This window comes from Pagrus pagrus (assembly GCF_965226575.1).
Source record: "Pagrus pagrus genome assembly, chromosome: 2".
Taxonomy (NCBI): domain Eukaryota; kingdom Metazoa; phylum Chordata; class Actinopteri; order Spariformes; family Sparidae; genus Pagrus; species Pagrus pagrus.
In genome coordinates this window covers 20802426-20825362 of record NC_140186.1, presented here as the reverse complement: position 1 = coordinate 20825362, position 22937 = coordinate 20802426, and the positions used below count along the sequence as shown (strand labels likewise).

Here is a 22937-nt window from a genome sequence, read left to right as displayed (position 1 = left end):
TTAAACTGAGATGGAAAACTGCTGGATTAGAAAAGACAAAGTTCAGTATGGATGTGTTGCTCTGCCATTCCAGTAACAAGCTAACAAGATGATTAAAATCACAGTGGTAGAGGTGGTTGGAAGAGAGAGCTGATCATTTAACCATGTGGAGCAGCAGAGCAGACTTGCAGAATGCTAATGGTCCACTCCTTCACTGTACTAATTCAGTTTAGTGTGGTTCATCTGAGGGCTCCCTGATTTAGGAAGCAATGAGAGCATTAAGTATTCTAACTTCCTGATCATTTTAAGACATGTAGGAACACCCAAATGTATACAACATGCGGGTCAGGACCCACCAGAGGTTTCCAAGATTAATCACAAATTAAATGACATTTTTTATATTCTTTTTGGAATACTGAAGACTTTCACATAATTCACAGGGGCTGTCAAACTTATTATTCTGAGTAAATACTGATTGTACAGTGTAATGACTGTAGAAAAATGACACCATTCGCTTATAGTTGGGTTCCCTATAATCCTCGCCTTCACTGTGCAATTCTGTCACTGGGCTGTATGTTACCTGGAAAAACAAAAGCGGAATTACGGCACACAGGAAGTGCATCGGGGCATTGTTTTCCCTGGTAACGGTGGAACAACTAAATCAATCTAAAATGAACGTGTTATTCTGACAGAATCCAAGAAAGTAAAAACCAGGCTCTGGTTGAACTGCTCACAACTCATGTTGGCACTCAAGGCCATAACATGTGATGAGGGGTCACAAGTGAACGCTGCTCAATTTTGAGAGGTCACGAGCCAAAAATGTTAGGAGCACAGCTCTAAGCCAGGCTGTGAATATTTCAAATCGTTTTGTACATGTTGAGTCCCTGGGTGGACCGTTCTGCCAGAGGTGAAGGTTTTCTGGACTGAAGTGCTGACAGTGGGGTAAAATGATGGAATATTATCTGACTGAGGACACAGCTGGGTGGCTCATCAGGGACAACCTGGGTTTCCTGGCTTCCACCAGGAACTTCCTGCAGTAAAGCACTATAAGAAGGGGCCTCACACATATGCATGCAAGCACTAACACACGACAGCTAACCCAGTCCTTAAGGATTTCTTGAGGTCTGACGTCAACTGCTGCACCATGCATGACAGCACACACTCAAACACAATCCCCCGTCAGCCCCCCACCTCTTTCTCATCTCTCTTTACACTCACACCCCTATCTGAATCAGACACAAACACAACGCCACTCAGAAAGCTGATGTCTCCTTTATCAGACTGGCTGCAGACACAGTGGAAAGATATGATCCAGTCATTGTGAGACTGCTCACTTCCATTCACCAATTTGCCAGCACTGCTGCAACCTTAACAACCTCTCCAGACTGTAAAACACTGATTACTGGCAGAGGACTGTGTGTCTGCAGAACTACCCAAACAGGGGCTGTTATTTTCGTAACATTGCTTGATGGTCATAAGGACTGTTTTGTGGGTTTCGCATGATTGGTAATGCTCTTGCCAGCTTCACATGACTCCAGTAGGCAGCGGTGATGATTCCCCCAGGATGTAGTATAAAACTAGTCAAAGCGAAAGCTGAGGAGTCTGAATATCTTTTAAACATTTTAGATCCACACATTTTTGAGGGTACAAACATTGTTAGATCTTAAAAATAGCAAGACTGTAGAAAAGTTGAAACAAAGCATATGATCGTCACCGTGTTTCAGACATACAGGTTTAATAGAGTTCATGGACATGCCAGAGGTTACACAGATATCAATAAAAGTAGTCCGCACATAGAAAAGGTCTGCATCAATGGTCTTACAAATTGGTGAGAGTGAAAAATTTGAGGATGTCTTGAGGCATTGACATAAACACAGCAGCTCTGCATGTGGTGTTTCTCCCAGTAAGGAGAGAAGAGAAGGGGAGGGGGGACTGATCTCAGCTCACGACAGTGAGCTCATTGTGAGGCTGTGGCACGCTGGGCCCGGGCCAGTGTCTGCCACTGATGGCTAATGCCTGTATTTAGGAGTGGCAATGAAGTGCAAACACTCACCTCTGAAACCAGAGCTGCAAGCTAATCGAGCTGTTACTAAAATTGTCACAGCGGGACAAAACCTCCAGAAAACAACAGTGATGTCTATAGTAAAACACCTCAGCTGAATGTTCAGGGTAATGAAGACAAATCCATGAGCACCATGGTGCTGTCTCATTAACAGGAGGAAATAGAGCTCTGTCTTTATGCTGTCTGTGAAGCAAAGGGGAGCTATAACATAACTGGTGATGTTTGCTTTGGTGCACACAGTACATTAAGCCATTACTTAAGTCATCAACTAGCAGTGATAAAAGTAATTTCAGTAAATGAGTGTCCACTCAACTATGTAGTTTCCTCTTCAGTATCATACAGCTCTGTCCACTGCTTATTTAGTTCTTTCACATACAGCAAATATCTATAACAAACCTCGTTAGAGCACATCCATTGCACAGCTGAATTACACAATTATTCCTAATGGAAACCTTAATTATTATTTATTACAAACAACAATGGACTTTGCAGCCATAGCAGATGCTCCCTTAAAAGCTTTGCACACCCATACAGCTGTTTTCAGTTACTCTGGTTGATTAGACCCAGTCTGGGGCATGATGTGAAACAGTGTGCACAATTTTGGTACAGTTTCTGGATTGAACAACATATTCTCTTGAAACTGTATGAAATAGTATGCAGAGGGGTCTGAGGTACATTTTCTAGTTTGGTGGGTGTGTCAGAGGTGTGTCAGAAGTGTTACCCAATCAGTAATCCTGCATAGCCACACACATCTCCTCAGTGCTGGAGCAACGTGTATAAAACCGGCACTATTAAAGAGGATGTGCGCTTGTTGGTTGGGTGGAGCTATGCTGAGAATTATGTGATGTCACAAAAATGTATGGGCTAACACGAATTGTAAAAGGTGAAAGTTGCCCCACTCTGACAGGTGTGACCAAACCAATAGAGGGGTAAGGATGATGTCAATCGAGCGCAGTTTGTATACGCCAACAAAGTCCTGAGAAGAGGTCCAATCAGGCAACACAACTGAAATCACCTGTGTCAGTGTCCGTGGCTGTTTCATTCAAAAAATTGTTTGAAGAAGCACTATCCTACAATGATCACTGTCCACAGATATCACAACTACTGTCAAGATTTTTCAACACCATATAATCTTACATAATCATTTGAAAATGAATGCAACCCTGCAAATCTAGGCATACATTCAGATATGATGTAACACTGGCTTTAGGGCTGTGATGACCGACACCAGACAAAGAAACTGCATAATGACCATGAATGGACTACCACATATATTTAATTTTCCAACTAAAATAAAGCGTTGGGTTAAGCATCCCACAAGGCAATCATGGGATTTGTTTCTCAGCACACTTGGATGGTGCAGGGGTGTTGGCATGAAACTCATTTTAACAACAGAGTCTTAAACAGTGCTCATTTTGAAGAATTCTGGGTGTCTTTAGTGTCTTTTCTGGCACGGAAAACTAGAGGTTGTGATTGCTTATTAGTGTAACACCTCAGCGCAGTTATGCTGCACCAAAGGGTCTTTATAGCCTATTAAAAGAAGGCTGAAGTCATGTTTGCAGTGGCATGAACCAATACTTGTCTATATTTTGACTGCACTTTCCAAATATAAGAAAACCATTTATTTACTGGGATTGGACTATCCCTTGAAGCAAAGGTATGCGTCAGGAAGTTTTCAAAAGTCAAAGTAGTCAATCATTTTAAACCACCCATTTTAGGGCTATAGTTGCAAAGGCCTCTGGTGTGGGTTGAGCTGGAGCTGACGTTTCAGCCAGGGATTTACAGATGGAAACAAATGCAAAGGAGATCCAGAGTATTTGGTTTCCTTTGTGGAACAGTTCTGAGAATGAAAGGCTGTAATGAAATCTGATCGGGAGATTAACTGTGTTTGAGGAAGACTGAAAACAGAATTTTGATTATTATTCAAGGTATTCATGCAAACTGAGGATAAGAAACTGGTCTAATAAATTGTTCATAAAAATCTGAGGTTAATATCTACATCAGGTGCAAAATAAATCAGTGGTGACAGGTAGTGTGGCAGCCAAATAGAGGTGACTGGAGGGAAAGGATGGAAAATCATTGAGTGCAAATGGGAAAATGAGACTTGCTGAAGGTGATATATTTAAGGAACAAGAAAGACAAAGCAGAAATAAAATCTACTTTGGCTCATAAAATTGTATAATGAAATACTAGCCCATAACGCTGAACCCCTTCCAGTAGCTGAAACAGCCCTCAGGTGAAGTTTGGACGGACAGATATATCTGAGACTAATATAAAGTCTGCCAGAAATCATTTCGCATCTGGTGATAATAACCATAAAGGTATATGTTCTGCAGACCCACATCTGAGCATTGTTATGATGGATGGAGGCAAAATATGCTCCACCAATCAGCTACATCAAGCTACAATCTAAAAACAGATGTTTCATCTTTGGTCACTATATGGCTGGCGTATATTGATATTAAATCATTATTCTAGTGTGTGACTTTATATCTCTTAAACTGCCCATATTGGACTTGTGCGGATATCCGATACGCCAATTGATGTCCAACACACTGTGTGATGTAATTTTCCGGACTTACCAGACTGTTACCCACTTAGTCATTAAATCCATATTACTGATGACTATTTATCAAAAATCTCATTATGTCAATATTTTGTGAAATCACTTTGTAAAATAGTCCTCTCAACAATACTGTTTTATTTGAAGGGGATACAGAAGAACTAAGCTGGAGGATGTGTGAAGTTGAAAGAGCCTGACATCAAGTCTCGGTTCAAAAGGTCATCAAAGCAATTGCTACAGACCTCATCGGCGCCAGGTGAGACATAGTTTGCTGAGAGCATAATTCTGTGCCATTCTAAACATTCCCAAGCTCATTCCTGACAGTATAGATTACAATGTACACCAGAAACTTCATGAAGCATGCTTTGCATTCTTTAAACAATTCATTTAATCTTTTATCAATATCAGTAATGCTGCTGATATGTGAGACGAGAAGTGCTTTGTTCATTGTTGATAAAATGGACATCTATGAGAGAAATCAAAGAGCAGTGCTTTGAGAAAACCTCACTAAGCTAAGATGGATCTAGCTGGACTTGACCTAACGCCCTGATTAAACACCAGGGAGACACACAAGAAGGGGGTCTTTCTCCATTTCCACAGAAACAAAGACCCCCTGTTTCAAAACCCCACCTAGGGACACGTTCAATGCTGTTGATGCACGTCCACTTTGGAATCCATCGCCACTGCTGACATGACCGGCCCTTTCACACATGTTTTCATTCAAGCAAGCATCAGCATTTCCTTTAAACACATTTCCAGATATGATAAAATTAGATTCTTGTGCGTCAGTGACTTCACATCGGCTGAGCAGCGGGGGCAATTATGTAAACTATCTGGACCACTAATCAATGACAGATGTGCAGTAAGTTCTAGAGGTCTGCTTACACACCCCTTCTTTGTTAGGCAACACCTCATTTAACCTCCCACACGAGCACCGACTGGCTTCACAGCAATGCTATGGTAATTAACAGATCCCAGTGAGGTTTAGACACCCTTCAGCCGTAAATATGATTCACCAATCTGTTCTGCTCCAAAGGTCATAAATCAAAGGCAACAAATAATTTGTCTCAAGTGTTATTTACTGTTCAGATGCCAGCTGACACTGCAAAGTCTAGCATGAAGTGTGAAGGGGTTTGATATTAATCTGTGAAATTTAATGAAACATTCTGAGAGGACTGGGACAGCTTTTTGCAATATGGTGACATAAAACTTGAGATAATGTAATTGTGAGTTGACAATTGTCAAATTTTGGCAGACTCTTTTGGTAGTCTGTTTAATATGTTTGGTTGTATTGTATTGGACTAGAGCAACAAACAACAATTAAATAAAATGTTTAATTAATCCTGTGAAAACATGGTCATTACAGTTTTAAGAGACCAATGGGTAATCTTCGAATTGCATGTTTTGTCCAACAAACATCTAAAGATATGTAACTTCAAGGATATAAAACTCAGAAAAGCTAAAAACAGTGAATGTGTGTAGAACATTTTTCTTGATAAATGACTTTAAGGTCCAATTTGTAAGAAAGAAAGAAAGAAAGAAAGTTTATTTATGAGTCAAAAACTGGCGCTCAAAAATCAATTTATTTATAATCTGGACCTTTAAACATAGGGATACACGATATGTGCCTTTTATTATGCGCATGTGACGCAATCACAGACTAAGTGGTTGCCTTATTTTCCCAGTGAGTAAACATTCTGAAAAGTGTTGCATGTCTGCATCTGCTAGTGGGTAGGGAAACGTAAGAAACGTAATGATGTCTGCCAAAGCATTTGGCCGCACAGTGACTACACTGCCCTGTTAGAGAAAAGAAAACACCAGTGCTAATCTACTGTATACAACTGGATTTTCACTTATACTAACCAGGTTGCTGAAATGCTCAGGGCCACAGCTGAACAGCAGCTGGCCTCCACTAATCTCCAACCTACAAACCTCCTTTTCAACCACAACACTGTTAATTCTGATACGACTGAAAATAGGTTGTAGCAGTGCATTAAAAATCTCCGCTCAGGCTTGTGTACACCAAGACATACAGTAAATACATGGGGCACTTGGAAAAGCTTGAGGGCAGGGGTCATTGCTTCAAAAAATAAGAAAACTCACAAATGTGTTGGAATCAACGCATCACTAATTGACAGGTCTCCCAGCCCTGCCCCCATGCACCCATTTCCAGTCATGTAGAAACACAAATGTGCGAAGAATAGAGGATGTAAAGAAAAGAGGAGGAGGTGACAACAACAAACGACGAGCTGGCAGAGTTCCACAACAGCCACAAGGCTACTACTGAAACCATGTATCTGTGTTGAACATCCTCAGCGGTTACGAGATAATACCATTAAATCATCATCAAAACAAGCATCTTCACACTAAAGTTTAGAAGGTGTTGATATCTATAAATAATCTGAACATTTATGTAGTAAAAATAAAAAAGTCTTGCAACTGTCATTCAAGAAAGAAGTTCTGGTGTAAAGAAGGCAGAGGTATCATCAAACGCATGTTGATGCAACCCAAACTTCCTTCTGTGTACCAACATGGGGAAAGCAAAGCCTAAAAGGACTGACTGGACTGTCCAGTTTGTTACCACCCCCACTGGTTCGGCCCTCGCAGTAACACAAAGGACCTATTGTCGAGCACAATGGGGTCACCCTCTCTGTTCTCGCTGGTCTGAACCCAGTCAGTCACTGCTCATAGAGCCTGGACACTTGCCATCGACCATGCAAGAATCTTTGAAGACATCATTCTGAGTGGTCCGCCTTCACTTACAAGATTTTATGTTAATGAATTACATTACGGTCATTTTAACACGAAAGTATGTAACCTCAATAAATGACAGGGAAAGATGTGCATAAAAATGATCAGAGCTAAGACACTAGTGATATTTGCGTGGATGAATAGAGACAGATGCTTGAAAATAAGAAAGTCAATGTTCTGACTGTATGAAGGCCTGAGTCGAATCAATATTTTCATGGTGTTGTCATCCAAAATACTTTAGCATCGTCGTAGTCACATGTCTAGCTTTCCTCTACATATTTTGGCCTTGTTCTGTGCATTCCTCAAATTACTGGAAAAATCCCAATTTTTATTAAAAAAAGTGCCACGTGATGGAGCCGTTAGATTATTGGTCTTCTTGAAGATGAGACAGCAATGACAAATTACATCAGAGAAGATGGGACCCAGGATAAAAATGTACAGGTTAACATGGTATATACAGATCAAATGACAACATATTGGCACAAATGTATTTTAGGCAAGAAACATCATTAATGATTAGAGACTAGAGAGATGATTAGATTTCTGAACACTAATAACAAGCCATCATTTCAGTGAATGTGGTCATTTCTGTATGTAAAAATACCTTGTATGTGAGGTGCAGTGAGGTAGATGAGAAGCAGTAACACTTGTCTTACCTTGTAGCATGCATCTGTATGCAGACTCTGAGATGGCGTAGATGTGAGGCGGCATTTCGTGCCTCTTCTTGCCCCTGTACATCTCAATGATGTTGTCTGAGTATATGGGCAGGTTTTTGTAGGGATTTATGACAACACAGAAGAGACCGGAGTATGTCTATAAAAAGAAAGGAAAACATGGTTCACTGTTTATTCATCAAACAACAGTTAATATTTTATAATACAGGACTGTTATCTGAGGCAATTCAGAAATACAGTATGCTAAAACGTTTTTCTAAAGCAAAGTAGAGGCGATCAAGATGACATGACAGTCACTGAGATTTTAGATGGGTGTATTACATAGCCTATGGCAAGTCAAGTTTAAGGTGAAGTGCAACACATTCTACAACTACTGAACTTGCTGTGCAGAAATACATTGATCTAAAATTGATCTAAAATCTAACAAAAAAAACAAAACACTTGTAGCATTAACTTTGTTTGAGGTAATCTAGTTTGATATAGTTTAGTTACAGTAATAATTTATTTTTGTATCATGTGTAAACTCCAATTTCATTAAAGCCTTATTATTTCAGGTCAAATGTATATCTTTGTCCCTCCAGATAAAAGCTGGGAGTCTACACTGTTCATTTGACAGGTCAGGATCACTCATGAATTTTGGACATACCAAAGAGAAAATACTATAATATTTATGAATGTTGCAAATTCTCTTGAATCACTTGTGCCACTTATGAACAAATCTGTTTGTACGGGTGGTTCTTGCATGAGGCCCATTGTGTTTTGCAGATTATGAATTCACAGAAACTGCACGCCTGCAGGTGGCTGGCACACTGAAAAGTATCCTACAGTATTTAAGAGTCTGGCTCCACTCACTAATCCTCCTCATATGTGGCCATTTTCCATCTCCTTTTTCCGTGCATTAAACTGCTGCCACTTTTACCCAGACAGTGTTTGACTGACTCCAGAGTCAGAGCCAAGGGGTGGTGATATTAATCCAAAACATTACATCGTTCCCTCAGCTGTATAATGCAGACAGACATGTAGTCAGACAGGCCAGGACAGGGTTAATCCCTGACATGTCTACTGCCTCTGCTGGAACACTGCATGGAGTATACATCAGACGCCGGTGGATTAAGGCTTTTTGAATCATACCATCAATGACTGGGATCAAAAGCCCTGATACATCATGCAAATAAACTTCTTAGGTGGATTAATTGCTGCAATCTATCCAGTCATCAGTCAAAGAGGGTGTTCACAGTCTTGGTCTCTTCCCTCTGCTGACCAGTTCTTGCTGCTCTTTAGTCTCGTATCTCATCCTGACCATCCTCTTTTAGTTGTTGCATCCCTTCCTCTTTTCTCAGCTTTCTGATGTCTGTGCGAGGCCACACATTCTTTTAATTATGTTGTTTGTGGCGGCCAGTGGGCTGCAAGGGGCCCAGGGCCTGCTAACCCAGTCGCTGAACTGGAAAAATGGTGACACGTTCAAAGCATGCTGTGGGAGCAGAGTGGGTGCATGTGTGTGAAAGACCTCTGACAAACACATCTCAACCGTCACCTGGCTGGCAGCTCACAAAACACATTCACACATACAAAACACATATCTGTCATCTGATAGCCCAAACTCACATTTCAGTCTTACTGCACTGAAAACACACAACCAGGGCTGGATAATTAAATTCTATCACTTTGGGTTTTTGGAATTGTAGGAATGTGGTCTTGTAAAACACACAAACACGTCATTGTTTGTCACATCATTATTTATCAAGTTTGCTTCTTCTGTCCAAAATCCAAAGACTCTTTATTTACTATTATAAATGACTACAAAAAGCAGCACATTTTTGACATTTTTGCTTGACAAATACTTTTTCAGGTATCTGTACTTTACTTGAGTATTTATATTTCTGGCAAATTTTTACTTTTACTCCCTACATTTTAATATAATAGCTGTACTTTCTACTCCTTAGATTTTCAAAGAGAGGCTCATTTCTTTTGTTTTAATGCATCTAAAAAGGCAATTATTAATTATTTTTATTTTGCGTCGTGGCATGCCGCCTTCCCAACATCACAAGACTGATTTCAACCTATCAGTGCATATCACGCACTGCAGACATAGCAAGATGAAGCGACGTAGGAGACGCAATAAGATGGAAACAGACAGAGACGGAGACTTAAATGGGGAGAAAAGACGTGTAGTGACAAAGGCAGCAACATGGATGACGTAAGGTTCAGTTAGCTTTGCACAGAAATGGCCGGTAGATATTCCCATCAGAGGGAGGTTTTTACTTTTACACTTTGAGTATATTTCAGAGCCTGTACTTTCTTACTTTTACTTGAGTAAAGAAGTTGAATCAGTACTTCTACTTTTACCAGAGTCTTTCTTTAAGTATCTGTACTTCTACTAGAGTAAAGAGTGTGTGTACTTCTCCCACCTCTGAACATAATTTATTTGATTGACATTCATAAACTAATCATTGCAGCTCTATTTCGACAACTGTTGTAAAAATAGCCGAAAATTAACATGATTATGACAATATTAATTTATTCCATTTTGCCCAAACCTTCACTCTGCTGCTAGTCAAGTAGTCCAAAGTTGCTAAAAACCCTCTCAGAAATTCATATATACTAGTAGCACACTCGAAGGATGGTGGTGGTGGTCATGTGGTGCTGCAGCGGGATGTAATGTCACCAGATGGCCATCAAAACCATCTCCCCACCTCTTCCCATGTGCACAGATTTTAGACACAGCTCTTTGTCGTTACCACTCAGGAATCACCAGCAGTAACATTGTCCTACATTACTAATTACTGAAGCCAATACTCACACCTGGCTAACTGTAACTGCCTGTAAAAAACTGAACTCCATGCAGCTGCATGAATATAGAAACATTGCCAATAATAACCCCTTCCCAGGCATAATAATCCCTACGATGGGCTCAGTGCCAGGCAGACAGATCAGTGCTCCTGCCCCAGCATGGGCCGCAGGCACAGGGGAGAGGGTTGACTCAGCTGGCTGTCCCTGATGGTGGACCCCAGGAGATATTTGGGGGATTAATCGGGCTCTGAGGGTAAGGGGTTGGACAACTACACAACCAGGCGTAACAAGACACCAACCAGCCAGCATGTGATGGTTCATTCCTTTCTCAAAATGCAGAGTTTGCACAAAGGAATGTCTACTCACTGGAACATTACCACTACAATCAACAATATCTACTGATAGCTGGACTACATATGAATCTTTGAGTACATAAAGGGGGTTATTTTGGGGGAGAAGTGGATTTGAGATGGTCAGTACACCCCTGAGCCCAAAACCCAGAGAAACTATAGTGAACAGAGGAGAACTCTGACACAGTTGAAAGGGTTCCCAGTCCTCCGGAAATGTCCAAATAAATGTCTGTGAACCAAGCAGTGCTTAGCAACAGGGCCTCAGCTTCTCTCAATGGGAAAAGGGGAAATTTTCTGGGGTCTCTGCTATGGCATGAATCAGTGCCCTCCATTCTGACATAACTGGGCTAACTAGGCTTTACCATGCCTTTTAAAACCTAGAAAGTATATATATTTTACAACTTCAAGGGAAATTAAGAAATGCATTGCCTCACATAACCCATTTTAATTATTTTCAAAAGTGCCCAGACTGTGAAGATTCTCATGGCTATGTATTTGCTCTAAATCTTGAGGTGCTCTTAATCTCACTCAATGGCACTTGATTAAAACCTGTCACCACTGCATGCTTTTCACTGCTTACGACAGGGAGCTAACCTAAATTCAAACAGCTCTAACAGCTGAGAGGAACTACTCTGCTAAGTGTAACAAGGAAGAAGAAGAAGAAGAAGAAGAAGAAGAAGAAGAAGCAGAAGCAAGCAAAAAAACACTAAATGAAAATAACCTATGAGGAATTACATTTGGAGACATCTTGTGGTGCCTCCATTAAGCAAAGTTATTCTCATAATGTGTTAACAGGGGAGTGTGATGTTGGAAAGAAACTGGTATGCATGAGTCACTGAGTTGGGGTTTTAAGTATTCACCTCTACGCAGACTAGAGAAAACTCTGCAAGCATCACCATCAAGCCAAGGGCTGGATGAAATGTTGTAATTACCATTAGTTATGATTTCTAATGCTGTGGCTGTGCAGCATCACTGTCAAGATGTGAATGTAGACTAGTGAAGCAACCATGTGAAGATAAAGGCTTATAACATGATCAGCATGTAGAAGAAAAAAAAAAATCTTGAACAGGCCTGATGTTTATTTTCTTGATAAAAGACTTTCAAGAGGAAGATTGTTTACAGCTGGAAAAAAAAACCTTGACACAAAGAGATCCATGCTCCCGTAAGACTTGTGCCACACACAAGGCACACATGTATCCACATAAAGCTCTCAGCCTGGAGCTGCCAAACATCCTGTTCAGGATGATGACTCTGCATCACCAGCACAACAAAAGATGAGCGTACAGTGGCCTGCATTCAATAATACATTAGAGTCACATCATTATTAATCCAGTCCTCCTTTCTCCTGAGCCACTGGGTTGAACCGTATTTGGTCAACCATGCTAAGAGGAAAGCTGGGCATGACACATATATAACATGTTTTGGGTAAAAGAAGTTTCCCATATCTTCACTGTGGGACTGTGGTCTGGAGCCATGTCAACAAGTTAATAGCATGATTATCACCTTTACATCCAGCTCCTGCTGTGAGTGAGCTGTGGATGGAAGTCATCAGAGAGGTTATGGCAGCACTATGCTATGCTTGCCTGAATTAAAAGGTCAAGCAATCTTCAAAAGTAGTTTCCGAGTTGGAAATGCTAAAGAAAATGATCAACTGAATTTGTAAGCGTTATTAAGAGTTGTTTATGAGCTTCATACTTGGGGACATCGGCTCTGAGGAGGAATTGAAAAGATGGTAATGAATGAATGAATGAAAGGCATGTCTGGCCCTGCAGATACAGCAAAAACACTCAAATGCTGAGATGGATTGGTTGTTAATCCGACATCAGTTTTCTTACAGCAAAACTGAAGAAAATGTCAGTTATTTTAGCAGACAGATGTTGCTTATCAGTGAGCACAAAGAACTCTGTTAAGGCAGTTTGGTTACAGTGTGACTCAGCAGAGGCCTCCCTGAGCTCAGGGATGGGGCTTGGGTCACTTCTTTCTACAGTAAAAGCCCTCTGAAAATACTGAAAAATACAAAGATGTTCTTCTTATTTGAGCTTCATGACTGCACTGCTGTAGTTTGTGTAGGAAAAATGGAGCATTTTGCTGCAGCACATTCAGGATAAGAATCTGGAACTGACTATCAACTTTAGCTCTAGAAAGAGATTGCCTCAATTATTTATTGTACAAATGTTCCCTTAAAAAGTCTTGTAAGGTCATGGTTAGAGTAAGGTCAGTATTGCTCTAATATGGTGGCAAACAGCTTCTGCCCTCAGGAGATACAAACAGACCAAGCAGTGTCTTGGCAGGGAGCCATCAGTAGACACTGACCACATGGCAGAGCTCTCACAGCTACAACTAGCCTGGTCACAACCTAAAATACATCACATTAATTATACAGTGGTTAAATGTAATATCCAGCCACAATACTGAAAAACACCAGGAAAAACATATAAAACATCAAAGGAGATTATTCAGTTTAGGTTGTGATTCTGTTGCCATTCTGGTCCATTCTTCTGTATTAAAATTTTGCATTGTGAGGTTCTTTATAAGTACATTTATCTATTAGAGGTGTGCATCTCTCCCTTATAAGACGATTCGATATGTATCTAGATACATGGGCTATGATCAATTCAGGGAAGACTCATTTTATTATGGAACGATTCAATATGATTCCAATTCGGTACGTTTCGATTCAATCTGGTTCGGGTACGATACGATACAATCCCATACAATTCTTTGTTTCATGTTGACATTAACTTTCTATTATAAATCAGAAGAAGCCAATTCTGCAAAAGTGGCACTGCTTACCTTCAAATAGATATTTCAGAAAAGGAAATCCTGTGTTTTTTCTTACTATTACGTATATCTTTATCTTAATCTTATTATACCTCAGTGTACAAAAAACACACCTGTTGTCTCATCCTGGATCTGAGGAACAACTACCCTGTTGTCTGGATCTCCTTTGGCAGGGTCTCTCTGAGCTGGATCTGTCTGCATTGGACCTCTCTGAACTGGATGTCCCTGACTGTTTGAATCTTCTGCTTCCTAGTAATAATCAGTGTATAAAATCACACCAATGATGAACAATAAGATAAATGTTTACTACTGATAACAAACTCAAAAGTTGGATTCACTTAACAGTGTGCACTGTGCAGCAACTGTGAGTAGACAGTAAACAGTGTGCAGTATGGTTCAATTCAGTACATAATTAAAAAAAAATCAGGCTCATCTGCAACAATGATGATAATCAATCAATTGTCTGGTAATTTTTTGCTAAATTCATTGGTTCCAGCTTCTTATATGTGAGCATTTGCTGGTTATCCACATCTTTGATGACATTAAATTGAATTTGAGTTTTAGAAAGCAGATCAGACCAGCAAGTTGAAGATATCACCTTAGGCTTTGATCAGTTTTTAACAATTTTGTGACAGTTTATAGACTGAACAAGTAACTGATAAATCGAGAACATACTGTAATAGTCATATGTATCAATATTTATGTAAATTATTGGTTGCAGCCCTCAACATATCCATACGACATAATAATGATTATCAAAAAAGTACCAAAGAAATGTAGGAAAACAGAATATATAATGGGGGTCAAGCAAAGTGGGTAAAATACCAAAGTACCATCACTAATGCCAAACATCTATTGTAATAAACTGAATATCACAGGTGCTTTGAATCCTGACAGAGTAAGGATACCGGTGAGTGGATTCTTTCCATAATTATTCCACTGAGAGACATAATGCCATTATGCTGATGGTTTGGTGGACCATCTACTGAATGATGACAGTGATGTAATCATGCCTCATCAACACAGAGAATACATCATGTCTTCAAAAACCTTTCAAACGTCATGACTTCATCCATAAAGCTTCTTAAACTCCATCTCAATGGCCAAGGCAGAAAACCACAAAATACTTTTAACAGCAGCTCATTTCCCTTAAAACCTAATATAATCCTCTGACCTAAAAGGAAAGAAATGTATGTACATGTAAGATGTAAATTATTTCAGACAATCTCCTGATATTACTTTATAAGAACCTCTTAATGAGTGGAGAGATGTTCCACTCTATATCCTAATCATTTAACAAATGCGTAAAGGAGCAAAATGACTGAATAAGGAAACAAACCATCCTTTTCACAATCTGCCCAAAGCAAAATCGAGTTTAGCCAAGCTCATTTCTGTCTTTGTGACCAGGCCTCTGAGTGTGAAGCCCTCAGCCCCTGCCTCCTCCCTGGAGTCTCAGGTGGCCCACAAGCTCTCAGTCTGGGCTATTCCAGGAATGCATGTCACTAAGTGGGTCATAATCACAGGGGAAATCGGCAGCTTATGTAGGACATGATGGCTTGTTCATTGAAGGAAATGTGTTTCTTAGTCTCTTGAATTCAGAGACTCAAGTATGAAATTCTATGGACAAGATATGAAGATGTTTTGATGAGCAATTTACGTACATTTTACGTTGATGTTTGTCATGTCACCACTGTTTTAAGACACTGCACATTACTTGCTTCCAGTTTTAGACCATATGAGTGAAGGAATATGGGGGTAATTCAGTAATGTAGTAATATGCACTACATTATAACTCAATATCCACCGACTCTGCTTCCCAATGCATCACTTCATGTAAGTCAAGCCAGACAAAGAAGAAATTTATCACCAAGTTAGTATTTGTTAAGGGGTTAATAAATCTCCTCTTGTGCTTACAAAGTGATAAATCACTATGATGAAACAGACCCTAATTTGTTTTTTCAAAAGTGAAAGATAATGATTAGAAGTTGTACACTACATATGTAATACTTACATATATGAGGCCAGAGTAGTAACGGTCTTTGAGGTTATGAAGCACAGATGCTTCATTCAGGCAGGTCAATTCAGCCATATCCTCTACTTTACTGAACTTTGGCGGGTTCATCTTTTGGATGTCATCCTTGTTGACTACCGCCTTCTTCCCATTCTCTGCCAGCTCCACCACCACCTCATCACCTCGCTCCTCGCGAACACCGGCAGCCTCGAAGCCATGGCGCTCTGACGGGATCCATACTAGCCTCTTGGCAGTCCAGTCGGCCTGCGCGGCCGGGTTGTAGACCACGGCGCGGTCCACAAAGAGGTACCGCTCCGGGTCCTCCTGCCCGCTCCTCTGCGACATTGCTGCTGGAAACCAGAAGCAGAACACACAAGGTCACCTGTAGGGAGGAGAGAAAGTATGATGATTATCTAAAAAACAAAAAAAATGCTACAATTGAACCGGACAGATCTGAACAATCTGTATACAATCTGGAGATGCCAAACGGCAGTATAGGAGGTTGTACCTGCATCTGGATCCAAAGTGGTTTATCTGACTATTATATCTATCTATTTGAGTGGGAAAACTGAAAGAATCCTCTATCAAAGAACTGTACTTTTATATCAACAATATCAATTCTTATCACAACAGAATACATTTTCAGTGAAAACAATTGTGAATTTGTTAATGGGTAACATATCCACACAGGAATGTCAAACCTGATGCAATCATATAAAAAAATCCAATATTGGCTTATAGCAGGTCCTGTTGCTTTATTTGAAAATTGAGCACAATAGCCAAATTGTAACCAACAATCTTTAAGAGATAATCTCTGATTATTTATATACACAGACTAGATCTAACTGTTGTGTGGTAGCACCATGACTAGTATTTTGACCATTTCAGGTAAGACATCGATTCAGCCAAGCTACAATCAATACAGCTGAATGTTGAAGCTGATGGTAAAGTGCTTTCAGAATAATGTAGCTTCTCTAGAGACTGCTAAATGCTGACTCTAAAAAATACCTCAGACTGTGTTTAACTGGAATCCTTCATAAAACAAGCAAAATCCTCATATTTCCTCTGGTTCTTTCACTTGCTACTACAATCATTTCTGTCACCTGATTGCCTTAAGGAGCATTATTGTTGTTTCATTGAGGAGAAATTAAGGTTTAATAATAACAAGTGTATTTCAGGGCATCTCTGATTAACTGACAGGTGTCAAAGCTCCCCACAGTCATCCATGGTGGTTTCTGTTTGCCTGTCATCACTCAGCAATTTGTGATGGCTAACCTTCTATTAAAGTAGTTACAGTACTACAAGTGGAATAATGTGGGTCATCTGAGAACCCTGTCCATGTATATGTGTGTGTATACAGGAAATGTAAACGGTGACTGAGCATAAAACACAAGACTTGTGTCTCAATCAGCATTAATAGCAGATCCTTCTGAATCACCATCTATTATGCACAGTGACAGAATGAGCATGAGAGGGAGCACCTGTTACACAGATATTTTCTTTCTGACCAAATGAGATAAATGTATTTTTGTATGATTAATTTGCTGTATTTTCTTTGCTTTAGCTCTGCATTTTTTCCCAGAAGGAGTTGTTTGGCCCACACAAACTGTGAGCTTCAAGCCTTTACACCTCCATCCCTGTGCAACCCACATGAACAGTTACTTCACCATTTGAGCATCCTCAACAGTCAAGGGAAACCCTGGTTATGTTGTGTAATAAAAAATAAGGCAGGAATTTAGTTATAATGTGTATTTACTTCAGGGGGAAAAATCTTGGAATGGATATGTCAACTGACAGAAAATGTATCCACTACTATTTTAATGATCTTTTAATTGTTAAGCTCATTTTTCAAACAAAAATGCAAGACACAATATCTCATTTGAAAGGACTTGCTGTTTTTCTTTGTCTTATTTGATTTGATTATATGAAGGAAAAAAGGGGCATTTTTCATCATTGTCATACATTTTACAGAACAAATGATGAAGTAATAGTTAGTTGCAGTCCAACACGTAATACAAAATGAGAGGTGAGTGGTTTTATGCTTGCTTTATTATTCAATAGACCATCACACCATCATTTATAGAAAGCATACACTTCCACACAGTGACAGGACAGCCACTTTGTAAAACTCGGTACTTGATGCCCTCAGCAGCTGATGCACGGACAAGTCATGACACAAAAGCACCACTCCAGCCTGCTTCTTATTAATCTGAGACAAGATCAGCTGGTGAATGCTCAGAGATATTTAACCTACAATCAAGTCCCATGCTTAAATCAGGCGCTGGTTAGAAACGAATCTGGGTCAGGTCAAGGGATGGGGGGATCAGTGTGGCTGCTGGCTGCCGTGTCACTGCATCCCCTGACTTTAAGCTGGGAAAACAGCAACTTTCATCCCGCCTTCAGCGCCACACCACGGGGATATGTAGCACAGTGTACCTCCGGCGGGTCATTTCAACAGAGGAGGGTCAAGATATTGCAGTTACTTGTGACAATGGAGTGATATTCCCCGGCTGGGCCAAACAGCTGCATCGGCTAGGTTAGCTTGCTAACGTTAGCTCAAAGTTGGCGTGCTGTGCTTCATATCCCACCCGCCCGGAAAGATGCCTGCAAGGACCCGACACCTCCGGTAGACCAATTAAACACAAGTGCGGGAATAAATTAACGTTAGCGCTTGTGTTACTGTAAGCGGATATAAGGTGGACTAAAATAGTGTAATTTTCTATACAAAGGAGAGTTTTAGGGATGGACTGAGCAGTCTCCTCAGGCGAAATCCCATCATGGGTGTGGGTGGCTCAAAGACGTCTGGGTGGGGATAAAAGCAGGCGGACAATGACCACACCGAATCACGATATCTCCTCAAGATGAAACTTCTACAACAGATACGTGTAACAAAACATTCATTTAAGATGATATTAGACTAATACAAAGAGCACGTTGGCTCTGCGGCGCCGGCTAACACTAGCAGAGCTGATGGTCCTCCATCATTGAAAAGTCACGGCACAATAATCCGCTAGCTAACGTTAACGGTGACTGTTGCTAACCACTTGCATCTCAATGAAATGACCGGCCCGGGCTTCTCTGTTGAACTTACCACACACAGAAGATGAGAAACCCCGTCCGGGTGTTTATTAGTGTCCAGTAGATGAATTAAATAATCCTCCAATCCGTGCTAAAACAGTCCCTTCTTTCGCCCGCTCTCTCATCAGTGGTACTCCCCCACCATCCAGCACCCTCTCAACCGAACTCTCGCCGGTCGGGGAGGCTGCACCGCACCGCCGCACTCTTTTTTTGGGCGACGCCCATTTCACAAACCTGGAATGTGATTGGCTCTCAAAGTGAGAAGCTTAACCGCGATTGGTCCAGAATAATTTCCATCCCCAAACTTTGATAGTTGACGACTGACGCCCAACATATCAACACCTGCAGACCGGTGGATGCTGCTGCGGCTTGTAGGACACTCAGTTTGTCACTCATATTACACTCATATTACAGTCATCGTTTGTTTGATGGAAACAGATTGTTCACTTTCATATGGACACATGTCATTTAATTAATCACTGAATCCTAGAAGTATTCAGTCTTCACATTTACCTTATTTCATTTTATTGCAGTTCTTTCTACTTTCTGTCCACCCTGCTGTTTGATGGAAGAAAATATCTTTAATTGAACGTTGGTTTGCAGTGAAGTCATTGTTTTTAAACTCTTTGTATTTTTATTTAATTTGAAAAATATTTATAGCCTTTTATTTTTCCCCCTGTGAATCACTGATACCTTATCTTAGCTTATCTCACCACTTATCTAATTTGTATTTCTTATCTATTTTTTCTTATTTCAAATAATGATATATAATATATTGCTTTGTATTTAAAACAAAAAACAAAACAAAAAACCTATTTGTAAAGCAAGCAACATACATCATGCAAACAGTTAAATAAATGATCTATTACCTGTTTGCTAATGCAGACTGGAAACATATTTTATTGTGTTGAAATAGTGCCCCCTGCTGGATAAAGACATGCATTACTAATGCTGACCACGTGCCTCCATGTAGCATAAATTGATAATGCAGCACTGTAAAAGAGCAAGAAATCACTTAGTAGATGTCAGAAAAACCTAAATGAAAAATGATTCCACAGAGGAAGGCTTCATACTCTAAAATCAAAATAATTAATAATTCCCAGAACCTCGATGTGAAATGATATCCAATTGTTTTTGTTATCGTTTACCGACTGATCTCCACTGGAGTCACAGGAGTGTGATAAAAGAAGAAGAAGAAGAAGAAGAAGAAGAAGAAGAAGAAGAAGTAGAAAACATTGAAATATGAAGATAAATTGACAACAGAAAAAACAAGTAAATAAAAATTGTTTAAATATCAACAGAAATAAATAAAATAAGCATTTTCATTTATTTTCATATATAATTGTTCTCATATTTCTGTATATGTTTATTTTATTTTAAAGAAATGAATATTTAATTCATTGATTTATTTCCTCATATATAATGTCATGTCTTTATTTGTATTATTTCCTTTTTCTTGTCCTTATTGCATCTGTTATCCCTTGAAGGTCCAAGAGTCAATCAGCTGACTTTGGGCAGGCCCCCCTGCTCAGGCTAAGTAGTCAGTTCCTGCGCACATGAATAAGTCAACACTATAACAACACAGGACTTAACCTCCAGTCTTCTGGGTGACTGAGCTGTGTTGTACATTTAGCCACCATGACCTGCTCCCTATGAAGTTATTGGCACTCTTTGTATGCTACGTCATATTACACCATCTGACTTTCTGGAAGAAAGGTGGAAAAGTTAGCGTGTAGAGCTTTCTGCTAGACAGCCCTTGATGGCAGAAACATCCTCTATGCTTGTTTTAAAATAAATAAATAAATAAATACACACACATCTAGCTGATGAAATGTTTTGCTGATGGTTAGAGATTTACTCCCAGAACCTCTGTAAAGTGGATTTTAATTAAAATCAACAGTAGGCGGGTTGCCTATATATGCATTTTTAGTAAATAACCCATTGACCTTTTTGAGATAGGCATTTTGTCTTGTCATAGCAGGGAAAACACAGGTGTACCTAATTACAATTAGATTAAGCTTAACCAGATGCTCTGAAACTGGGAAGCCCAAAGAGATTGCAGTCATCATTAATGTAGCTAATTACACCTGCATTTTCTCAATTATTTTTTGACAATTAGCGTCTTACTCACAGCAGCTTGTTTTCCATTTGATTGGTCTCTCTCTTCTTATGTGATTGATTTCTCACTGTATGTTATTGAATTTCTTTTCTTTTTAAAGTCAGCTCTATAATAAACTCACCAATGCTTGATTTAACAATAAACTAGCAGGATGTTATTGATATTTTGGATACATAATTCCTCTTCTAAATGCCATTGTATTTCTACAACAAATCATTTGATGTGACAATGACACACAGTCTCCCTTTCTCCTGCAGCTCTGTGCATTTATCTGTGCTTTTTAGGTGGATTAGTCATTTTTAGCAGGGTTAAATGGTGGCTCTGTGCTAACTCTAAGTGGCCACAAGATGGAGCCAGAGAATAGCTTTTCACACTGAAGTGATGCAGTTGTCATGGTGAGGACTCCTGGGAAGGTTAGGCCTACCTTTGATAAATTGTGCTTAAGGAGCCCAGATGAGGTTTGGTGTTTGACATGATTTATTCAAAGTCTGTGGGAAATCAAATCAGTCATTGTCTACGAAGATTTTCAGTCATTCAGGTAAGTCTTTTATACTGAGATAAAATACAAAACAGAAAATTAAAAGTTAGCAGCAAACACAAGCTAGTTAGCTGAGCTAGCCTGACACTAGGCTAAATACTCCATGTGAAATGTCACAGATGTAAACCTAAAGGGGCTATATGCAAGAATTTACGTTAAAAACATTAAAAAGTTAACTAAAATTGTCAACAGAATGTGAATAAATAGCAGTTTTGACATTATGAGGTCTATGTATTGTGTTCCTGAGATATCTGCTGAACTCAGCATGCTAACCAGCTAGCCCTAGCCCGTCCCAGTCTAAAGTTAATGGTTACAGCTACAGTTAACGGTTACTTTAGTGATATGCTGCCCCCTATTTGTTGAGTATGAATTTGACAGTTGGCCAATTCTTACATACTGCACCTTTTATGAGAATGATTATGATTATTTTTAGTAGTAGTAGTAGTAGTAGTAGTAGTAGTATTGCTATTATCGTCTTTATGTGTCTGCCTGTCCTTTGTTTGCCTGTACACTTGGTTATATTTCTCTTTAACTGTGTTATCTGATGACTGATGATCACCGCCCATTAATGCAACTTTAAAATCATAATGTATTGTGATTGTGATTGTCTTTTTACTATATTTCATTCCATGAGTACACATTATTACCATATAAATACACGTAGGTTTGTATGATTTCCCTTTCAAGTTACCTTTTCAGCTGGTAACTGAAAGTGGCAAATAGCACATCTTAGTTTAAGCCACCTTTTTTAAGTAAATCATCATATCATTTTACCTTACATGACCTTACGAGACAAATAAATTGGCAAACACAAAATTACCTCATGTTCTCTGAAATGCAGCAGACAGTAGAGGGCAGCAGCGGTAAAGGTAAAGCTTTGCTCACCTCCAGCTTGACAGATCCAGTTGAGGTTACTGGTCCACTTGCCTATGCATTTGTTAATCACATATTCACATATACTACTTAACAGATGCACTGTATGTAACACATCAAAACTATAATTCATTCAGTTTTTAAACTCAGTAGAGTCAAAGTGATTTTTGTCAGAGGTCTGAGGTGTAAATATGTTCTGTCTTTGCTGTCCATTGGTCCTCATATACTCTCCATTTATGCTCACTCACATTATTACTTCATATATGAACCAGTTATGGGTTGCCACACAGATCAGTCACTAAATAGTAGACTGAGCATATTTCTTTCTCAATCTGACAAATACAGAGCACTGGCATAGCTTGACTGAC

At 39.6% G+C, this 22937-nt stretch overlaps 1 protein-coding gene across 5 annotated transcripts in view; it reads right to left on the bottom strand.

Moving 5' to 3' along the window:
* The window catches only part of myh10 (myosin, heavy chain 10, non-muscle), a 56255-nt gene extending 37068 nt beyond the window's left edge, over nucleotides 1-19187 (bottom strand). For 4 of the 5 annotated variants that reach the window (XM_084340252.1, XM_084340255.1, XM_084340254.1 and 1 more), the window contains exons 1-3: nucleotides 19053-19187; nucleotides 15962-16343; nucleotides 8012-8168 (exon numbers count right to left, since the gene is read on the bottom strand). In XM_084340252.1, coding sequence (XP_084196378.1) covers nucleotides 8012-8168; nucleotides 15962-16306 — 502 coding nt within the window. In that variant the 5' untranslated portion in view covers nucleotides 16307-16343; nucleotides 19053-19187. The remainder of the gene's footprint in view (nucleotides 1-8011; nucleotides 8169-15961; nucleotides 16344-19052) is intronic. The other variant, XM_084340253.1, reaches the window with a different exon arrangement.
* Between the last annotated feature and the right edge of the window lie 3750 nt (nucleotides 19188-22937).